Source organism: Bos grunniens, chromosome 9 (assembly GCF_055505025.1).
Source record: "Bos grunniens cultivar Pamir isolate PY7600 chromosome 9, Bosgru_T2T1.0, whole genome shotgun sequence".
In the NCBI taxonomy this organism is placed as follows: domain Eukaryota; kingdom Metazoa; phylum Chordata; class Mammalia; order Artiodactyla; family Bovidae; genus Bos; species Bos grunniens.
Window position 1 is genome coordinate 84,979,902 of NC_141173.1, and position 23,865 is coordinate 85,003,766.

Genomic DNA, 23,865 nt, shown 5'->3' on the forward strand with positions numbered 1-23,865 from the left:
TTCCTCAGATCAGAATGATTTCCTAAGAGCTCAGGGAGAGGGAGAGGTATAATTGGGTGAAAGTCACCACAAATAGTGCCCAGGGGGGCCCTACCTAGGGCTTCCCTGGTGGCTCAGTTGGTAAAGGATCTGCCTGCAATGTGGGAGACTGGGTTCGATCCCTGGGTTGGGACAATCCTCTGGAGAAGGGAACGGCTACCCACTCCAGTATTCTAGCCTGGAGAATTCCATGGACTGTACAGTCCATGGGGTTGCAAAGAGTCGGACACAACTGAGCGACTTTCACTTCATTTCACTTCAGCCCTACCTAATCCATCAAGTGCTTTACTCCCTGTGAACATGTAAATAGCTACAAGTAAACAAGAAGAAATGTGCCGTGGTTGGTTATCATCACCAATAATAGTGTGATTGGATATGTGGAATCTGTCAACATTTCTGTATAAAAATCATGAAAAAAAAAGAACTTGAAAGAAGGAATATGTGTTCTGGTTGTAGTCTAGAAACCTTCCATCAGTCCTCTTTGGTGAAATAAACAATGAATTGGCATCAACACTTCCTGAATGAGAGTCAGTGGCTTGAGAAAATATCCAGGGACAAAAGAAGAATGCTCTTGAGGCAATGGTGCATCTCTTGACAACACAAATAATATAACTGTATAGAAAACACACATGTTAAGTGATTGCAAAAAGTGATTTGCAAGAGTAGGAGTCTGAGTATGAATATGTTTTTGGAATACTTAATCAATATATGTAGCTTATTTTATTTTTTCATATATGTTTAAATGTGATATATGATGAAGAAGTTATGCCTAAATAAATTTAAAAGAGATTTTTCAATAGGAAATAAATACTCACAAGTGATGGAAAGTGATAAAAATCTTGAGTGGCATATTTTCTTTCTTGAAGCACATGAATTAATAGTGTATCTTACAATACATGGCATCTCAGAATAAGAGAAACCTGGTATTTAAGTCGCTTAGGCATAAGAACATTATTTTTTATCTTACACTGTATCACCTCAATTAATTTAATATTAATTTTGGTTGAACGTATATTATAAACATTGTGTTGATTAAATCTTATTAAGTTAAAATTTATCAGATGTTAAATAAATTTGGTCTCTTACCAGATGAGGGAGTCTTCAAAGAGTCTTCTGTTAGATGGTGTGTATATCTGAGAAATAGAAAGGTTTTTAGAGCCTCTCTGACTAGGTAAGAGTATTTTCTTGATTTAGAAAATATACTAATACATTTAATCTTTTTTCAGGTTTTTCATATTTCTTTATGGCGTTTAATGAAAAAAGCTCAAATAACAAAACCTCCACCCAACACCAAATTTGCATTCCGTGCTGTGGTTTTGCACTTGGATTTACTCGATTCTTCTTTGGAAGAGGCTTCTTTAGGTACTCATTAATTTTAGGTGTTTATGTGACCAGGAAATTCCTAGCTTTATTTAGGATACATAATTTGAGAAAAATGCACCCAAATTTCTGTGGTGTAGGTAGAATAATTCAGTATTGACAGTTGTAGGGTTCAAGCATTGCCCTGAGAAAGCTCAAAAGTTTCCGAAGATCTGACATGGTCCCCTGTTCCACGTATTTCCAGGGGAACCCAGAATATCCCAGTTTTATTTGTTCCTGACCTTAAAAAGCAGACTGTCACCTATGTATATAATACAACTTGAGGAATTCTGGGAAGATATTCTGATCTCAGAAACCTTCATTTCTTCCTTTTCCAATGCTCTATTCCCATGATTTTAACATCTTTTTTTCAACTTTAAGAGATCCTTCTTGCTATTTTCACAGAGGAATTCAACAGTATTTGACTAAAGTGTCAATATTTACTATTTCCCTTCTCCAGAATGTTTATATTCTAAAAAGGAACCACCTGCAGAAGGCAATGTTAAATATAAGAACAAATCTATCATTGTGGCACTTGACACATCAGATGGCCTTAAAAGTTAAAGGCAGTGAAAACTGAAGTAGAGATTAGATTAATTTTCAGTCCAAAGTTTGTTTTTCTCTTTCTAGCGGAATGGGTAGATGCTAAGTACAATGTGCCAACAAGCGATAAAGAGTATTCTCCAGAGGAAGTAGCAGCGGCAATTAAAATTCAAGCCATGTGGAGAGGAACATATGTCAGATTACTTATGAAAGCGAGAACACCAGGTATGCTCTTTTAATCATTTATAATTTTATAAATAAGTGCATAAATAAGTGAAGTTAAAGTCATTCAATCGTGTCTGACTCTTTGCAACCCCATGGACTGTAGGCTGCCAGGCTCCTCTGTCCATGGAGGCCTTAATACTGAGTGGGTAGTCATTCCCTTCTCCAGGGGATCTTCCCAATCCATGCACTGAACCCAGATCCCCTGCATTGCAGGAGGATTCCTTACCATCTGAGCCACCAGGGAAGCCCCTGCATAAATAAAGATGAATATTTGTTTACATGCTAACAAAAAATATTTTAGGTTCATTCAACTCTATGGCTCAGCTAATTGTTTTTAATTCTATAAATATTGAAATTTCTTGAGTTCAGGGTGCAGGTATGTATGCTCAAGCTCTTGTTCCTGCAATTTAGTGCAGTGTGGCTTTAGTCTGTGTCTGACACAGACTGAGCACACAGTGAATACTGGCTGAATGAATGATCAGCTGTATTTTCCCCATCTTTTGTGAGTTCTTCAAAAACAGGAAACTGGCCTTTTCCCATTCATCCTCAGTGCCTAGCGGAATGCACAGCAGTCAGTTTCAGCTAAGTCATAGAGAATTTTACATTTCTAGGCCATTTTTCAAAGTGAATGCATGAATGAATTAAATGAAGATGTTTCCACGTATGTCCATGGTATCATACAGTTAGCATAAAATGCATTCAAAGTGTATTATTATATTTATCAAATCAAATATATTTTTGTATATGAAACTATTTTGTGAAAAGATCTGTTTTATCAGCTCAAAATAAAACACTGCAAAGGCAAAAAAAATTATATTCGATTATTTTCATTCTGCACATTTTGTTGACATGTTTATGTAAAAAGCCTTGCCTCCCACAGAATTCTTTGAGTATTTTGAAACATTTTGTTGTAAAAGTATCTCTGAAACAATGAGAAATATCAAAATGTTCATCAAAGCAGTAAAAACTATAGATCCATAAATGTTAAACAAACAAACTACATTGCATAGTTTTGTGATAGAAAAATATCCCTGTTGTTTGTCCGTATATACTGTAAAAAGCATATTCATATAATAATTTTTTCTCTTTATAAAAAGAAATGAGCAGCTTTTTAATAGTATTTGTGTTCTCATTCAACATATAATTTTTGAATAATTCTTGTGTATGCAGAACTATTCTATGTTCTGGCCTTACAGAAATTAGTAAAACTTCCAAGGTTTCTGCTCTAATGAATCTTGTGTTATAGTGGTCCCAGGCATGGAATTGAAAGTAAATATATTAAGATAACGATTTCAGATACCAGTAAGTTCTATGAAGAAATTAAGATAATTAGAAAAAAAAAGTCAATTTCTGACATGTTAAATTTGAGACGCTTATGATGGATTCACATTTTTTTGTCAGATCATCTCCTCTTAAGCCTTTTGTGGATTATGCTTTAGGTTAAGCTTCAGTGAGATCCCATTAGCCACTGTTCTTTAGGAAAAAAATGGATGGATTATAGTTTCTAATACAAGAGCATTCATAAGGACTTTTTTGCTGTGATAAGGGATCTTTTGTTGTAAACTCTTTGATGAGTATATTCAATTAGATCAAAGAGCATTTTATGATTTTTTAACTAGAGATGAAGGGAAACAGCATAAAATGATGATCAGAACTCTCAGCTAAAGGTTCATAGCTTTGTATTTTATTTTATTTTTTTAGCTTTCTATTTTAAACATGCTTTTATTGCTAGTAAAGCTTCTGACTCTGGATATCACCTTACTTGTGAGTTTCAAGTGCTTCACCTGTAAAAGGAGGGCTTAGAACAAGATGATTTTTCAGGCACCTTACAGTTTTTATATTGTTATTTTTAGATACAAAGGAAAATGCCAGTGTTGCAGATACGCTTCAGAAAGTTTGGGCTATGTTGGAACAGAATATGGAACAGTATGCAGTTTCTCTCTTAAGGTAAAGCAGCTCAATGATGTTTTTTTCTTTTTAATGTACATTTATTTATTTTAATTGGAGGTTCATTACTTTACAATATTGTATTGGTTTTGTATTGCAGTATCTTGGTATCCTCCAAGTTCCAATTCAAATGCCACCATATTCATAGGGTTTTTCCCTAATCACTGCAGCTAGAAACATACCATTGCTTCTGAACTTCCCCAGTTACTACTTCTTATTTGTCTTCACTGCACTTATTTAATATTCTAAGCAGGAAAACTCTGAGAAGCAAAGCAGAGTTTCTTGAAGTCTTTTGGTGCTCAGGAGACAAAAGTTAAAAGTTTAGGACCTGATAGGGCAGACTATTGTTGTTTTTGATGTCCAATTGCTAATCTATGTCCTACTCTTTGGCAATCCCATGGACTGTAGCACGCCAGGCTTCAACAGTGAAAGCCATCACTTGAAATCCCTGGTGAACTGCACTCTAGAAACAAGGACAAGTGTGAGGTAAATTGGGCCTTAGGAAAACTGCATTTTAACCACAAATCTTCTTGGAATAAATCTGATGCTAGGAAAGACTGAGGGCAGGAGGAAAAGGGGGCCACAGAGGCTATGATGGTTGGATGGCATCACCGACTCAACGAACATGAGTTTGAACAAACTCTGGGAGATAGTGAAGGACAGGGAAGCCAAGCACACTGCAGTCCATGGGGTTGTAAAGAGTTAGACACAATTTAACAACTGAACAACAACAAACACATAAAAGAAGCAGACCATTTTGATGTAGGAGCTAGCAGACCAAATCTCTAACAGTAACTATTGTGGAAATGCTCAAGAAAATAAAGAATAAAGAGAAAATAGATTAAAAGTTTAGATTAATAAAGCACAGTTAAATGGAGATTACATAAATACAGTTTCTAACAACTGAATTTTAAATGTTTGAGTTTAACAGCATATCAGGCAGAATAGAGGAAGAGATTAGTGAACTGGGAGATAGGTCAATAGAAAAATAGTGGAAAATAAGGAAAGAACTAAGGAAAATGTGGGACATGATTAGAAAGTCCAGTATTTATATCATTATAGTACCAGAATACAAAAATATAATAGCTGATAAATTTCTAAAACTGGTAAAATATATCAACTTGTGTTTTCAAGAGACTCTGCATGCAGAGTCTGTGCAGGAAAGACACAAAGGAAATCATACCTAGATTTATCATAGTCAAACTGCCAGAAACCAAAGGCCAGAAGAAAAATTTTCAAAGTTACCAGAAAAATGAGACATATTATTTCCAAAGGACAATTAGACTAATGGCTACATGTAGGAGTAAAATCTTAACCTTAGCAATGCAAAATGCAGAAATTGGATAAATGGAGCTACAGAGTTCTAAAGTTCTGGCATTACTGCAGAAATGGTAAAAGTAATAATCTAGATGAAATGCTAATAAGGCAAGGATGCACAATATATTCTCTAGCAATTTGCTAAATGGATCAACTAGTGAATTTAAGAAATAAGATTAATATTACACATCTTCTAGAGAATAGAAAAAAAGAGGAAACACTTAGCAACTCAAAACCTTGGTTTTAAAATCTCAGCAAACATAGTTAGTTAAAAAAAAAAAAAGAAAACAAAAAACTGAAATTGCAAACCAGTCACTCTCTTGAAATTAGATGAAAAAATGTAGCAAATCAAAATTGGAATGATATAAAAAGATAATATCTTTTAATTAAGTGGGTTTCCCACTCTGAGACATGCAAGAGTGGTTTAACATTAGGAAATGCATTAATTCGGCACATTAACAGGGAAAAGGAACAAATCATTTGGTCCTTCGGATAGGTTCAGAAAAAAACATTTGAAAAAAAGCAACACAAATTCAAAATTTAAAAATTTTTGGCTAACTAAGTTTAGAGAAGATTTTCCTTAATATGTTATGGTACCTAGTATATTTTTTAAATTACTGTAAACATAATTAGTGGTGAAAGTTTGAATGCTTTTCCTTGAGTTGGGAATGAGACAAAGATGCCTGCCCAAACACTTCTATTCAAGGTAATCCTGAAATTCCGAAAAGGGCAAAAAGGTAATAAAGCAATATAAGTGTCAGTAGAATTTGAAGGGAAGAAATAAAGCCACCATTTACAGGCAATATGGTTGTGTATATAGAAAGTACCCAAAAAAATGCCACATGCACCAGAAGATATAACCAACCTCGTCTCTGTTCTTGTAATTATTTTTAAAAGCTTTTTAATACCCTACTTCCCTGATGGTTCAGGGGGTAAAGAATCCACCTGCAATGCATGAGACACAGGGGATGCCTGTGTCTTCCTGATCTCTTGGTCAGGAAGATCCCCTGGAGGAGGGCATGGCAACCCACTCCAGTATTCTTGTCTGGAAAACCCCACAGACAAAGGAGCCTGGCAAGCTACAGTCCAAAGGGGTGCAAAGAGTGGACACAACTAAAATGTGGATGTGCAAATATAAACCTATCATTTTCCTTCCACTACCAAAGACCAGCAATCAGAAAGAGCAGATGAATCCTGTCCTCCCTGAGGATCTCTATGGCTTTGCTTCCCACTGACAGTACAGTCAAGCCATCCACCATCCGGAAGCCAAGAGCAGCTCTAGCTCTGTATAGACCCCTACAGAGAACCACGGTCTATGACTATTATAGCTTCTGTCCCAGCTAATACCCAACATTATACAAAAGACCTGAGACTCCTAGTGCTACTGAGGCTGGTTCTGGTTCCTGGCTGGGTGGGAGCTACAGGACCCAGGATCTCTCTGATCATTTCCATTGTGTTCTGGAATATACCACAGCCTTCCAGTGGGGCAATCATGGAAAAACCTAGTTGCACTAGAAATCATGTACAAGGAAAACTCTGGCACTCTCCCCTTGTTCATGGCCTTTGCTTTTAGGGTTTATTTTAAAATCTTTTTTTTTTTTTTAGAAATCAATTCCTCACTGTAAACTATGTTCTATTATTTATTCTCTACATTGAATCCCCAGACTTTCAGTGGCTCCTATTCAGTTTTATTGCTAGTTTTCCTGCTTCTAATTTTCTCACCCTTATAGCTTGATCTTTGGTGCTGATTTCCCATCTGTAAATTTTAATTAGTCCCAGAGTCAGGAATTAGGTTCTCCTTCAACTAAGAACTTCAGATAATTTTGGGCACTTTTGAGAGACATCATGGTTGACCTGAAATGGTCACCTCTGCCTTTGAGCCACACACAATGAGCCTTCATTTGATGAGGTACTCGATCCATCCAACAATGGACTGCAATATTTTATGCTGGGTGGGTTGTTTTTTTTTTTTTTTTTTTTGGTTCATTTTTTATAAATAGAATTTATTTCAAAAATTGCTTTTGCCATTGGTACTTAAATTATTTTTACCTTTCCAGACTTATGTTTAAAAGCAAGTGCAAATCTATGGAATCTTATCCATGCTATCAAGATGAAGAAACTAAGATTGCTTTTGCTGACTATACTGTGACTTACACAGACCAGCCACCAAACACTTGGTTTATAGTTTTCAGGTGAGGCTATCATATATTGGTGAATCATATCACCCCTAAGTGGTATAAAATATTTACATAGAGAGAGTTTTATTTGTGATAGTAGTAATAGTATGACCATTTAACTTGCTTTCGGAACTTAGTTAAACTTCCTTCCATATCTGATGTGCATAAATGAGCTATTATAGAAATTTTATCCATGTTTCATTAAACAAAATATGAAGAATATGAAGTTAACTATTAGATCTTTTGATGAATATGGCTTCTCCAATGGTTCAGCAGGTAAAGAATACGCCTGCAATGCAGGAGATATAGGAAATGCAAGTTTAATCCCTGGGCCAGGAAGATTCCCCTGGAGGAGAAAAGGCAACCCACTCCAGTAGTCTTGCCTGAAAAATCCCATGAATAGAGGAGCCTGGTGTGCTACAGTCCATGAGGTCTCAAGAGCTGGACATGACTGAGTGGCTAAGCATGCACACATATGTAATAAACTGATATGCTTTGAGTATAGAAATGAACTATTTCATTTCCAAGCAATAGCATGTTAGAGTCACAGATTATTTATAAATAGGATTTCTTAAAAGGTTAGCATTTGCATGAAAAAAATAATGTATTAATTAGAATTCTAAAGGAAAAAAATATGTGTACCTTTAAGTTATTTGCAACTTTAAACTTATTTTTTTATTTCTTGGCTTCAAACTTAATTTCAAACTTTCTTTATGATGTTCATGCCAAGGGAAACTTCACTCTTTTGTAATTACAGAGAAACATTTTTGGTTCCTCAAGATATGATTTTGGTTCCCAAAGTATATACTACACTTCCAGTCTGTATGCTCCACATTGTTAACAATGACACAATGGAACAAGTGCCAAAAGTGTTCCAAAAAGTGGTGCCTTATCTTTATACCAAGAATAAGGTAGGTTTAAATTGATTCTCCTCATTTGATAGAATAGCAGTGAGAAGCCAGCACCCTGAGATTTTCCAGCAGAAGGTAGACCAGATGTGTTTTCAGCCCATAATTAGGCCCTGGTCTTTCTGCAGAGAAGTCTCCTGTATTTGACAGCAATAGGTACTTAATGTGAGTGCCAGAATATTCTCCTTTTAGTCCCCTTCTTATCTTTTTGCCAAAGAAAATATGACAAAAGGAAAATGTTAGAAATCCCCATTATTAAAATTATAAAATCATACAAACCCTTAAAATGAAAATGGAGGTAAAGAGCACATTTAGTCTTATCCCTCAACCAAATTATCATCAGGTTGTCTCAGTTTCCCACTGGGTTTTTTATTTGATTCCTAAATATGTTTGAAGATTGTGTTTATACAGCCACTCACCAAATTTTGCCTAGATTTCCTTTTGAATATAAAAAATTTTTACATTTGTAATTGGAAATCAAAGGTCTCAAAGATCCATAAGAAAAAGATGATTTAATTCAAAGGGAGATTCTGCTAAGTTCACAGATGTCATTAAATTCTAGAGGTGAGCTCTTTACTTCACCAGATAAGTATACTAATACCGATCATGTTAGTCATTGATACCTACTTTTGGTAGAGATCTTTAGTTGGTGTTTAGTTAGAACCACACAAGACTCTGATTCTTATTCACATGCAGCATTCTTTGGGTTTGGTTTAGCTTTTGCTTAGTAGCTCCACTGTAAACCTCCCTTCCTTGAGTAAACTTAAATTTGGGGGGTAGCTTTAAATGAGAAGGAAATGGCAACCCACTCCAGTATTCTTGCCTGGAGAATCCCATGGACAGAGGAATCTGGTGGGCTACAGTCCATGGGTTTGCAAAGAGTCAGATACAACTTAGCAACTAAACCACCATAAACATCAGAGAGTTTTCTCTGCATCAGAGAGCAACTGGCATACAAAACCTGTATTTTCCTGCCTTGTTAGAAATGTCTGGAACTATAAACTCAGAATTGCTTTGAACTTCTGTGTGTTATCACTTTCCCAGGTTCCTTAATTGCTTCTTTTCTCCAAGAGCTCATCTCCAGGCTCACAACCGGGTTCCATGGAACCAGACCTCTGCTAATTCAATAGTTTTACTTGCCACTCATCATACCAAGGGAACTATATTTCCATAAACTCTTCTGCTTTTTTCATCTCATATTTAGAAAGGTGATTCTGAAAAGACAAGAAAATCAAATAGGAAGCTATTCGGCTAATCCAGGAGGCAATGATAAAAAAAAAAAAAAAAACTTGTCTTAGGTAGCATTAGAAGAATTAGAAGGAAATGTAATAATCATCTACCACAGTTAAGCATGTTTTAATGGCCAGGGAAACATACAAACAGAAATATTAGAGTGTTCCATTTTCTCAAAAAAACATGTAAGATGGAAGTTTTTAAGAGGGACTTCAAAACATAATACTAAGTGATTTGTCACTTATCAAGAGATTTGAAGATTTTTATGCATATTAAGATAAAGCATTTTAGTACTGTGAAACCATATATAGGAAGGGGCCTCCCAGGTGGCGCTAATAGTAAAGAACTTCCCTGCCAATGCAGGAGATATAAGAGACATGGGTTCAATCCCTGGGTCAGGAAGATCCCCTGGAGGAGGGTATGGCAATCCACTCCAGTATTGTTGCCTAGAGAATCCCTTAGACAGAGGAGCCTGGTGGGCTACGGTCCATAGGATTGCACAGTCAGACACAGCTGAAGTGACAGCACCACCTATATATTGGAAGGCAGCTAAGCTCACCACTATACTACCAACCCTAGTAAAACCATACATTGTATCTTTGAAAACTAGTAACAATATTACTTGCTGCTGCTGCTGCTAAGTCGCTTCAGTCGTGTCCGACTCTGTGCGACCCCATAGACAGCAGCCCACCAGGCTCCCCTGTCCCTGGGATTCTCCAGGCAAGAACACTGGAGTGGGTTGCCATTTCCTTCTCCAATGCATGGAAGTGAAAAGTGAAAGTGAAGTCGCTCAGTTGTGTCTGACTCTTAGCGACCCCATAGACTGCAGCCTACCAGGCTCCTCCATCCGTGGGATTTTCCAGGCAAGAGTACTGGAGTGGGCTGCCATTGCCTTCTCCGAACAATATTACTTACTTCAGTGTAATTCTTCTTTGTTGTAGAAAGGCTATACATTTGTGGCTGAAGCATATACTGGTGACATGTATGTGTCATCCTCACGATGGAAACTGCGTCTCATTGGTTCTTATCATCCACTCCCGTGCCTGTCTCGAGACCCTCCATGTAACACCTTTGCCATAAAGGAAATCAGAGATTATTACATACCCAATGATAAGAAAATTATATTCAGGTATGTAACAGAAAGGAAATGCATTCCTTTAAAATATCAATATCTTGTACTACATAGTTGACTTTAAATTTAAATATTTTATTTAAATATTGATATTATCAAAATAATAACTTTTTTGGTAAAATCCTAATTTTGAACTTCAATTTTATACTCTTTTGAAAACAGCAATATGATTGTATAAATGTTATGTAAGATCCAGCCTATGTTGCACGAGTGGTTTCTCAGTCCTCATCCTATTTTTACTGTTGTTCAGTCACTCAGTCATGTCCGACTCTTTGTGACCCCATGGACTGCAGCATGCCAGGCTTCCCTGTCCATTACCAACTCCCAGAGCTTGCTCAACTCATATCCATTGAGTTTGAGCTCATGTCCATCATCATCCATGTAGTGATGCCATACAACCATCTCTTCCTCTGTCATCCCCTTCCCCTCCCTGCCTTAAATCTTTCCAAGCATCAGGGTCTTTTCTAATGAGCCAGCTCTTTGCATCAGGTGGCCAAAGTACTGAAGCTTCAGCTTCGGCATCAGTCCTTATGATGAATATTCAGGATTGATTTCTTTTAGGATTAACTTGTTTGATCTCCTTGCAGTCCAAAGGATTCTCAAGAGTCTTCTCCAACACCATATCAAAAGCATCAATTTTTTGGTGCTCAACCTTCTTCATGGTCCAACTTTCACATCCATACATGACTACTGGAAAAACCATAGCTTTGACTATACAGACCTATATGGCAAAGTAATGTCTGTGCTTTTTAATATGCTGTCTAGGTTTGTCATAGCTTTTCTTTCAAGGAGTAAGCGTTTTTTAATTTCATGGCTGCAGTCACCATCTGCAGTGACTTTGGAGTCCAAGAAAATAAAGTCTCTCACTGTTTCCATTGTTCCCTATCTATTTGCCATGAAGTATGGGACTGGATGCCTGATCTTAGTTTTCTGAATGCTGACTTTTAAGTCACCTTTTTCACTCTCCTCTTTCACGTTCCTTGAAAGTCTCTTTAGTTATCCTATTTGGCTTTCATTAAACATTCTTCATAACACTCTTCCTTCTTTCTACTCTCTCCTTGTTCTGTTCCATCTCTAATGCTTCTCTTGTGTTCAGTTCAGTTTTCAGTTCATTTCAGTCACTCAGTCATGTCCAGCTCTTTGTGACCCCATAAACCACAGCACGCCAGGCCTCCCTGTCCATCACCAACTCCCAGAGTCCACCCAAACCCATGTTCATTGAGTTGGTGATGCCATCCAACCATCTCATCCACTGTCGTCCCCTTCTCCTCCTGCCCTTGATCTTTCCCAGCATCAGGGTCTTTTCCAGTGAGTCAGCTCTTCGCATCAGGTGGCCAAAGTATTGGAGTTTCAGCTTCAGCATCAGTCCTTCTGATGAATACCCAGGACTGATCTCCTTTAGAATGGACTGGTTGGATCTCTTTGTAGTCCTCTTTGCAGGACTCTCAAGAGTCTTCTCCAACACCACAGTTCAAAAGCATCAATTCTTTGGCGCTCAGCTTTCTTTATAGTCCAACTCTCACATCCATACATGACCACTGGAAAAACCATAGCCTTGAATAGATGGACCTTTGTTGACAAAGTAATGTCTCTGCTTTTGAATATGCTATCTAGGTTGGTCATAACTTTCCTTCCAAGGAATAAGTGTCTTTTAATGCCATGGCTGCAATCACCATCTGCAGTGATTTTGGAACCCCCACAAAATAAAGTCAGCCACTGTTTCCACTGTTTCCCCATCTATCTGCCATGAAGTGATGGGACCAGATGCCATGATCTTAGTTTTCTGAATGTTTAGTTTTAAGCCAAATTTTTCACTCTCCTCTTTCACTTTCTCTTATGTATATTTCTCCTTATCTGCCAACTCATCCTTCTTTTCATACTTATCTATATATTCTCATATCTCCCTGAGAATACATAGATAAGTAGTCCTCATCATGGACTCCACTCTCTTTCATTTATCAGATCTTTGGTTTTAATTCCCACACACTTCTCATCTTTGTGCCCTCCTCTTTATTCTCAGCGTCCTCCACTACTTCGTAGTTTCATTATATTTTATCTACAGAAACACTGTGTTTCTGGAATACATTTCTCCATTATATTCACTCTTTTTCTTCATGTTTTCTATTTCTTTCTCTCTTTCTCTATCACCTTATTCAGTACATGTGTGTTAGTTGCTCAGTTGTGTCCAGCTGTTTGCGACCATCATGGACTGTAGCCCTCCAGGCTCCTCTGTCCATGGAATTCTCCAGGCAAGAATACTGGGGTGCATATCATACCATTTTCTAGGAGATATTCCTGACCCAGGGTTAAAGCCGGGTCTCCCACATTGCAGGCAGATTTTTTACCATCTAAGCCACCAGGGAAGCCCCTATTCATTACATATCCATCCTTTACTACTGGAATAGTTACCTTTCTAACACACATGATTAAATATGTGATTAAATACGTGATTCCCTTTCATTGAAATTTGGGAGATCGAAGCGTCAGCTGAATTGATTCCTGCTGATGGGAAATAGATGGGGAAACAGTGGAAACAGTGTCAGACTTTATTTGGGGGGGCTCCAAAATCACTGCAGATGGCAATTGCAGCCATGAAACTAAAAGATGCTTACTCCTTGGAAGGAAAGTTATGACCAACCTAGATAGCATATTAGAAAGCAGAGACATTACTTTGCCAACAAAGTTCCGTCTAGTCAAGGCTATAGTTTTTCCAGTAGTCATGTATGGATATAAGAGTTGGACTGTGAAGAAAGCTGAGCGCCGAAGAATTGATGCTTCTGAACCGTGGTGTTGGAAAAGACTCTTGAGAGTCCCTTGGACTGCAAGGAGATCCAACCAGCCCATCCTAAAGGCAATCAGTCCTGGCTGTTCTTTCGAAGGAATGATGCTGAAGCCGAAACTCCAGTACTTTGGCCACCTCATGTGAAGAGTTGACTCATTGGAAAAGACTCTGATGCTGGGAGGGATTGGGGGCAGGAGGAAAAGGGGGCAATAGAGGATGAGATGGCTGGATGGCATCACTGACTCGATGGATGTGAGTTTGAGTGAACTCCGGGATTTGGTGATGGACAGGGAGGCCTGGCATGCTGCACTTCATGGGGTTGCAAACAGTTGGACACGACTGAGCGACTGAACTGAACTGAACTAAACTGATGGCTGTGAGGGAGAAAATACCCCATGCTCTCTCTTTTAGATGTTGCTGGTCATTGGAATTCTTTGGCTTGTAGATTTGTAACCCTGGTCTTTGTATTCCTCTTCATGCACCATTCTCCCTGTGTCTCTCTCTTTCCAGATGTCTCATTTTCATAAGGTCCTCATTTTAATTTGATGATTTCTGTGGGATAATATCTCCAAGAATGGGGGCATGGTGAGGTGCTAGGGTCTAGGACTCCAGCAGGTTTTTGAGAAGAAATAATTTAACCTATAACAAACAGTGACAGTGAATCCAGAGGGAAAATAAAGGATTTTAAGATATCAAGGAAGTGAAATGGACAATCTTGGTTGATTATGGTTTGACTTTGGAAACTGTTGGAGAATAAGTGTTGTTTATTTAAATAGAGGTTTCAGGAAGAGGACTCTATTTGCTGGTTGGGCAACAGAAGGATGATTAATTCATTTTTACATGTTAAACTTGGTAGACCAGTGAAATGTATGAGAGATATTGCATAGTGGTGCTGGGCTGGAAACATGGATTTGGAAATGAGTAGTCTGTTTCTGCCCATTAAAGTGGCTGGGAAAATTTGTACAAAAAGAGTCAGATACTGGACAGAATATTAAGATTCTCTGATATTTATGAGAATGTTGATGTGAGAGAAGTCTAAAAAAAACACCCTTGAATTAGGGGGTACAAAAATTGTTATGCCCATGGGGAAAGGTTTTTGAAGAAAGAAGAAATGAGGGTTGATTCAACCCTGTCAAATTCCCCTGAGAGATGAAGGAAGATGAGAACTGAGATTTCTCTAGGGTAGTGACAAGCTGCTTGAAACCATGGCAAGAGCAAGTTTAGCACCTTGTCGGGGGCAGAGTAGGGTGTTGTGAGTGAGTGGAAGGTGATGAGCTGAGACAGTAGAAGTTGACAACTCTTCTTAGACTGTAAGCTGGGGAGTAAAATAGAGCTGAGGCTGAACAGCAGGGTTGATTGAAGATATTTTTCAGTTTGGTTTTTGTCTTGTTTTGATCTGTTTTTAAACAGGTGAGACCTCCTTGGGTACAAAAGCCAAACTCAAGAAGTAGTAAAGTGAGGAAATAAGATACAGAGGAGAGAAGAGAGAAAAGCAAATTTGTAGAGACACTGAAAGTTTATAGAATCCTGAGCATTTGCTAGGATTCACCTAAAGTAGGAAAGAACCCCAACAAAAAGACTAGAGATCTTAGACTGCATTAAGGGACAGAGTTAGGAATTTTCGTTATTTTTCCAAGAGGTTCCCAACCGGTATGGTTAAAGGGTGAGAGCACAGGTGACAAGTACTACTTTTGATTTCTATTTTTGTGGCTCCAAGAAAACACTTGACAGTGAAGTTTTGAAAGCTACTGCCAGTTGTGGTCTTTGTTCCACTGGAGAGGAGGGCATGATGGAAAGGTGCCATGTGGCAGTAGTTTGCAATCTATCAAATTTTATCAGTGACTACATACCATATCTAAATAAAACATTACATATCTCTGCTTGGAATGTGATAGTAATAAACACCTCATACATAATTTCATTTTACCCAAGCATACTGGGATCTTTAGCCAAAGTCTATAATAGCACTAACATTTCCAGGATTTTAACTGACTGTATAAAGTAGGTTTACTTGTAGATTATCATATCAGTAAAAGATACAATTTCCTTAGTGATTTGAAGAAAAGACTGTTGATAAAGATGAATGTTTTTCTTTACAGGTATTCAGTTAAAGTTGCATTGCCACATCCTGTTACAATACAGGTACGCACATCCAAACCAGATGTATTCATCAAGCTACAAATCTTAGAAAACGAAGAAGTTATCGTGAGCTCTACTGGAAAGGGTCAAGCTATCATACCGGCAATTAACTTCCTGGGGAATGAGAAAGCCTTGAGCTCCCAGTGTAAGTGTGGCTTTTAAAATTGGTCATATATAGATTCATAAACAGATATTTATATAACTGATGGTTAAAATGTTTTAAGATAAAATAGCAAGTAAAATCGGTAAAATTTGATACCATAGTATTTTTAGAAAACTATTGCATTTGTGCATGACATTAATCCCTGAAGAGCAATAGATTTGTTATAATTGTACTTTAAAGGCTTTATTATTTGAGCTCTTTCAGATTTTCAAATAAGAAATAGATTTTTATTATTTTGAAAGAATTTTTAAAATTAATTAATTTATTTTAATTAGAGGCTAATTACTTTACAATATTGTAGTGGTTTTTGCCAAACATCGATATGAGTCAGCCACGGGTGCACGTGTTCCCCATCCAGAACCCCCTCCCACCTTCCTCCCCATCCCATCCCCCAGGGTCATCCCCATGCACCAGCCCTGAGAGCCCTGCCTTATGTATCGAACCTGAACTGGCGATCTGCTTCACATATGATAGTATACACGTCTCAACGCTACCCTCAAATCATCCCACCCTCTCTTTTTCCCAGAGTCCAAAAGACTGTTCTTTACATCTGTGCCTCTTTTTTTACTTTTATTCCAAATTCACTATTTTTAGAAAATATTCTACTTATTAAAATTAATAAAAATGTTGAAATTATTACCTGCAGTGTAATAGTCACCAGAGCTTTTAACTAATAAAATTATTTCTGAAATAAGGGATAACAGTGATACTGTAAGATATATTCATTTATTTTAATAACTTGATTATGACTACAAAAGTAACACATGCCCAATGTAGAAAACTGAAAAATATAAAATTATAAACAAGGCAGCAAGAAATCCTTTGTAATTATACAACCCAGAACAAAGAAATACTGTTAGCATATTAGCTCTTACACCTCTACTGTCCATTTTTACATTCTCATTTTAAACAAAAGTAGAATATTACCAGTTTTGGTAATTGATATTTGTTTTTCTTATTTGTGACATTGGTGGGGGTCTTCAAACCTATGTTAAATAAGAGTGATGATGATATACTTCTTATTCTTAAATAGGAAGGCTTAGAGCATTTACCATTCAGTATGATGTTTGTTGTTGACTTCTGATAAATACCCTTGGTAATATTTAAGAAAGTTTCTCTCTATTGATAATTAAGGATTTTAGTATAGGTTTGAAACTTTATTGGTTACTTCTTTGTTTATAAAAATCATCAAATTTTATCCCTTTGAGTCTCATAAATTAATTTTTAATTTGGAATACATTCTTGAAATAAAACTTATTTATCCATGATGTTTCAATATAATCCTATGTTTTGAATATACTATTTTATCTGGTTTGTTAGATATTTTCCCTTTAACTTTTAACTATTATAATATTTTTAGAATTTCCAAAAAGTGTTTTAGCTGGTCTTTTGTTGTTAATATCTACTTAAACTTTTGGAGTTAGTGTGATTTATATATGTTCTATTTTTAGCATTGGATAGATGTTTTCACTGTGAACTAATTCAAATCAGTTTTGGTTAGTATTACATTGAGGTTTATAAAGAACACTTATTCTCCATTTTGGAGGTAAATGATTTGATGTCTAAATACATGTGCACTAACACACACATTCTCTGTCTCTCTCTATATATATATAATAAAAAGAAAACTTGCTAATTGCAATATTTAAAATTTCAGTTGTCATTTACATTTTATCTTATTGGCTTGTAATTTTTTGAAAAATGTTAAGATCTATTTTAATTGTAAAATGTGTACAAACTTATCCCTAATATTTTCCAGTTTACATATCTATATGTTACATTGTTAGTTGCAAAAAGTTCTACATTTGCTTTATATTTATTTATATGCTGTATTTTTTAAATAAATATAAAGCAGTATTTTTCAACTTTAATAGATTGTATGATAGTAATGCTGGTTCTTCATTTGTTATCATTTGTCTGTTCATTTTGGTTCACACATTTAGCTTTTCAACCTTTCTCTTATAAATGGGTATTTTTTTCCACTTAATCTAAGATTCTGATCTCTGAAATGGGGTGATGTAATCCACTTACATTTATTTTGCTAAGCTTGCTTTTTCTGCCTTCGTGCTTTATTTTAAAATTGATTATACTGTCTAGCTGATCTTTGCATAGCTATGTGGTGGCTGGCATTCTTCCTGATCTCTCATTATTCCCAATAGCGTTTATGCTGATTATCTCAAGTATATAAGCAAATCACTAAAAAGAATTTACCTGTTGCCTATTTTCTAATATTCATATGTTTCTTTTCTTCCTCCTTTTTAAAATAAATGCAACCAAATCAGGACTCTTTTTCTCCTCTGTTATTGACCCCGGAAACTGTTATTGCTGCCCAGGGACATTCCTTTCCAATATGAATGAAAATTTGGAGGAGCAGAGAATTGAGAAGACACTACATTGTAATGACACAATTAGGGCACAGATGTCATGCTTTAGACACAGGAAGGTGGGAAATTCCCTACTTTATCAGTAACACAATGAGCTTAGTTAAAATTCTAATTCAGATCATGCCTCCTTTCCTCCCATCTTTTTCCCTTTATCCCTGAACATCCTCTAGATCATCTTCAGTACTAGTTCATGTTTCTGCTTTGTGGCTTTTCATGCCAATCTGCCTGCACCATTTCTATATATTTATTTGGATAAGCCCAAATAACAAAATATAATATTTATACATATTTCTCTTCAAGTATGTTAAGACCAGTAAGGGTACTATTAGGTTTTGCTAGTCCAAATTCCACTCTTACTCTTGAAGATGACTTTGTTTTCTTTTCTCTAATCCATGCTGTACAGATTTTTTGTTGTTGTTTTTTGCTTTACTTCATGCAGGAACACTGTAATTCCCCAAAACTTTAGCAGGTACTGTGGGCAATTCTCCTATCCTGTTTACAGCCTTACATCTTTTCTTTAAGTAACTAGTTGCCCCAAACATTATTCTCCAAAGTTTTTGATTTATATTCATAGAGGCAAACACTGTAGTTTATCATATCAGTTTAGTTCAGGTCAGTTGCTCAGTCATGTCCGACTCTTTGCAACCCCATGGACTGCTGCATGCTATGCTTCACTGTCCATCACCAACTCCTCGAGCTTGCTCAAATTCCTGTCCATTGAGTCGGTGGTGCCATCCAACCATCTCATCCTCTGTTGTCCCCATCTCCTCCTGCTTGTATAGCTTATCATTATTTCATTTTAAAATTTAGCATTTTATGGCTGAGTAGTATTCAGTTCAGTCCAGTTACTCAGTCTTGTCTGACTCTGTGACTGAGTAATATTACTCAGCCATAACAAGGAATGCATTTGAGTCCGTTCTAATGAGGTGGATGAACATAGAACCTATTATGCAGAGTGAAGTGAATCAGAAAGAGAAAGATAAATACTGTATTCTAACACATATATACAGAATCTAGAAAAGTGGTACTGAAGAGTTTATTTACAGGGCAACAGTGGAGAAACAGACATGGAGAATAGACTTATGGTCATGGGGAGAGGGGAAGAAAGGGTGAGGTGTATGGAAAGAGTAACATGGAAACTGACATCACCATATGTAAAATAGATAGCCAAAGGGAGTTGGCTGTATGGCTCCGGAAACTCAAACAGGGGCTCTGCATCAACCTAGATGGGTGGGATGGGGAGGGACATGGGAGGGAGTTTCAAAAGGGAGAGGATATAAGTATACCTATGGCCTATTCATGGTGAGGTTTGACAGAAAACAGCAAAATTCTATAAAGAAATTATCCTTCAAAAAAATTAATTTTTTAAAAAGTTAGCTTTAGCAAGAGAATCACACATAACCATTTGACACAATGGTATTTTTTTACTTCTGGCCAAGAAAGTGACAGCGATGGAGGAGAAAGATAATGAGAACATAATTCACAAATTGACCCTAAATTAGAGCCATTATCCAAGAATGTTCTTCTTTTACAAGATGCTTCTATTTCATAATTGTATTTTCTAAATGAACTTTAACACAATATTTTAAATTTCCACTGAAACCAAAAAAATCATTTTCCTTCTGATTGCTTTGAATATATAGATTAATTATACCTTCATAGTATTGAATTTCTATGCAAGTAAAGGCTATTTATTTCCATCTATTCAGGACTTCTTTATGGTTCACAGAAAAGATTGCAAATTTTCTCCACAGATTTGATAGATTAGCTATCATAAATTAGATATTTTCTTTATTTAGATGTCAGACAGACTCTTAGTTTTAAAGAATGCTATTAGTTTATGTTTATGAATCATATAAGCAGATATTGAAATTTCTTTTCCTTTCTAAATGTTTTTTAAGGTGCTTCTCTTGGAAACATATCCATTTATGAATTTTTTACTGTATGTATTTCTGGAAGGCCCCCACCAAAAATACATGCAAAAAATGTGTTTATGTGTGTTATATTTGTAGTGAAATGGGACATGACAGATTAAGTTATATATTCTGTAAGCAAACACGGAAAAGTAAAGTGTTAAGTCTCTCAGTAGTGTCTGACTCTGAGATCCCACAGATTATAGCCCGCCAGGTTCCTCTGTCCATGGGATTCTCCAGGCAAGAATATTGGAGTGGGTTGCCATTTCCTTCTCCAGAGAATCTTCCAGACCCAGCGATCAAACCCAGGTCTCTTGAATCGCAGGCAGTTTCTTTACCATCTGAGCCACCAGGGAAGCCTGTAAACAAACATTATATGATACTAAAGAAGGAATAAATTCCATTGCAAAGATATTGAAGGCTTTTAAATGAGCTAGGAACAAAAATCTTAAGCCTCTTTAGGTTTTTTGCTATCTCATGGAAATTTTAAAAGCATGTCTGTATATCTCATATACTTATTAGGAATAATATCAGTACTCATGCTGTAAGGGTAATATAAAATTCATAATTTTCCACAAAATTTTCTTCAGTTCAGTTCAGTCGTTCAGTCGTGCCCAACTCTTTGTGACCCCATGAACCCCAGCACACCAGGCCTCCCTGTCCATCACCAACTCCCAGAGTCCACCCAAACCCATGTCCATTGAGTCAGTGATGCCATCCATCCATCTCATCCTCTGTCGTCCCCTTCTCCTCCTGCTCTCAATCTTTCCCAACATCAGAGTCTTTTCCAATGAGTCAACTCTTCACATGAGGTGGCCAAAGTATTGGAGTTTCAGCTTTAGCATCAGTCCTTCCAATGAATATTCAGGACTGATACCCTTTAGGATGGACTGGTTGGATCTCCTTGCAGTCCAAGGGACTCTCAAGAATCTTCTCCAACACCACAGTTCAAAAGCATCAGTTCTTTGGTGCTCAGCTTTCTTCACAGTCCAACTCTCACATCCATACGTGACCACTGGAAAAACCACAGCCTTGACTAGACGGACCTTTGTTGGCAAAATAATGTCTCTGCTTTTCAATATGCTATCTAGGTTGGTCATAACTTTCCTTCAAATCTAAGCAATTGAGGATTTGAGGAAGAAATATGGATGAATAGTAGTATAACATTATATTTCATATAGTTGTATAAGGTTCAAAATTGTTGATGATTTTTCAAAATTAATGCAAGCAGTCTCCTACTGATAGTAATGTGTTATCATTCTAATCATTAGTTTATATAAACAGTACTTAAATTTTTAAAGAAATCTGAATAGACATTTTTCTAAACATATAATATGCATGTATTAGATAAATGCTTAGAAGTAGAACTGTTGAATCACTGGGTACAGACAGTAGTGATTTTGGTATATATTGTCAAATTACCCTCTGTTGAGTTTCATAAATTTATCTTCTTTTACCTATGCCCCTGAATGACAGGGTTATCATATTTTTTGGTTCTTCATATTTCTGGTTTCAATTTGAATGCTAAAAATTTATTTATATTTTGCTTACCATTAGAGTGGTTTAAGCATATTTTTATATATTTTATATATCACCTTTTAATATTTCCTTCTTTGAAAAAAATTTTGAGTGCTTTGCCCATTTTTTTATTGGAATTAGTTGTTTTTTTCTAATTTATGTGTCAGTCAGTCAGCTCAGTCACTCAGTCATGTCCGACTCTTTGTGACCCCATGAATCGCAGCACACCAGGCCTCCTTGTCCATCACCAACTCCCGGAGTTCACCCAGACTCATGTCCATCGAGTCAGTGATGCCATCCAGCCATCTCATCCTCTGTCGTCCGCTTCTCCTCCTGCCCCCAATCCCTCCCAGCATCAGAGTCTTTTCCAATGAGTCAACTCTTCGCATGAGGTGGCCAAAGTACTGGAATTTCAGCTTTAGCTGAAGAACACCCAGGGCTGATCTCCTTCAGAATGGACTGGTTGGATCTCCTTGCAGTCCAAGGGACTCTCAAGAGTCTTCTCCAACACCATAGTTCAAAAGCATCAATTTATGTGTAGACTATCATATATTAAAGAAAATGTTTTCTTTATTTTATATTTGTTTCAAATATTTTTCATAACAGTGGGTTATGAATGATTAAGTACACACTTGAAGGAATTAATGAGGGAAAGAATAGGGACTTTGTGTGATTCATTTTTAATTTTTTATTGAAGTATAATCTACATAGAGTAAAAAAATAAATCTAAGTTGATGAGTTTTGATAAGTTTATCCATCAGTGTGACCTACACTCTTAACAAGATATGCAACATTTCTGTTACCCAGAAAAATTCCCTCAGGCTATTTCTATTCAATTTCCCAACACCCAAAGAGGCAAGCACTGTTCACATTCCCATCACAATAAACTAGTTTTGCATCTTCTAAAACTCCATAAAATGTAAATGCTCTTTTAGCACACTCAACGTAATGTTTTTAAGATACATATATGTTGTGCTACTCCATTCCCTTTTGTACTGTTGAATGTTATTCCATTGTATGGATATACCATATGGTTTATAGCTTTAGATTTTTATTGGAATTTTGTTAAACTTGGGGAGCATTGGCATCTTAACAAAACTGAGTTTTCTGGTTCATGAACATATATCTTTAATTTCTCTCAACAATGTTTCATGCCCTCAATGTACAGATTTCACAACTAGTTTATTAAATTTCTATGTAAGAAATTTATTTTTATGGGAACTCCATCTAGGACTAAGAACTTATGTAGATTATACCATTTGATAGCTGTATTTAATTAACAAATCATGTGAGTAATATAATGGTACTTGTATGATTTGTCAATTATCAAATAATATAGACATTAAAAATTACAATAACATGCATGTGGATAGTATTAAACACTGAAGTAGTCAGAACATGTGGTTTTAGTTTATTGTCATTCAAACAGCACATGAGAATTTTTTGAATTACATTCTTGTAGCAATCAGTGGTTGCTCAGAAAATGCGTTGTTCTATCCAAGTCATACACCATTACAGTGTTTCTTCAAAACCAGGATATTTCCTAGAAGCCAGTGATGTTTTTTATCTCATGAAAAAATAAATTGACCTGTCCCTTTGAATGTGTTTTATAAGGATATAATAAATAACACAGTAATGATTATATATTTCTGTAAACATAGTATTCTTTAGAAAATAATGTTGAAAGTCTACTCAGGAGTAATCTTCCTTAACCCTTTAAAATTTATATTTCATATAGAAGTATCTTCATATTAGTTATTCATTAAAATATCAATGTCCTACAGTTGGTATGACATATTTAATTTTTAAATGTTGAAGCCCCATCAAAGGGGCTTGTCATACAATTTTGTGAATATACTTCATGTTATTTGACCAGAAATGTCATCCCTAAAAATTTTGAGTAGTAATTATTTACCAAACTTAAAATTTTCTATAAATATAAATTTTTCTTTAAGACAAAAAAAATTATAGCTAGAACTTTGGTCTTTCTCTGCAACTAGATAATTTAGTGTTAAATAGTATGACTTGTTTTATTATTATTATATAGTCTTTTCAGTCCACATTGGAAACCGGTTTGTGTTATTTC

The 23,865-nt window shown here is 36.2% G+C and overlaps 1 protein-coding gene across 2 annotated transcripts in view; it reads left to right on the forward strand.

Annotated features, from left to right (window-relative positions):
- Nucleotides 1–23,865, forward strand: part of ADGB (androglobin) — a 190,178-nt gene that overhangs the window by 120,086 nt on the left and 46,227 nt on the right. For both annotated transcript variants that reach the window (XM_086316626.1, XM_086316625.1), the window contains 7 exons: nt 1,266–1,401; nt 2,029–2,166; nt 4,020–4,113; nt 7,488–7,622; nt 8,365–8,518; nt 10,690–10,877; nt 15,762–15,946. In XM_086316626.1, the coding sequence (XP_086172752.1) occupies nt 1,266–1,401; nt 2,029–2,166; nt 4,020–4,113; nt 7,488–7,622; nt 8,365–8,518; nt 10,690–10,877; nt 15,762–15,946 (1,030 nt within the window). The remainder of the gene's footprint in view (nt 1–1,265; nt 1,402–2,028; nt 2,167–4,019; nt 4,114–7,487; nt 7,623–8,364; nt 8,519–10,689; nt 10,878–15,761; nt 15,947–23,865) is intronic.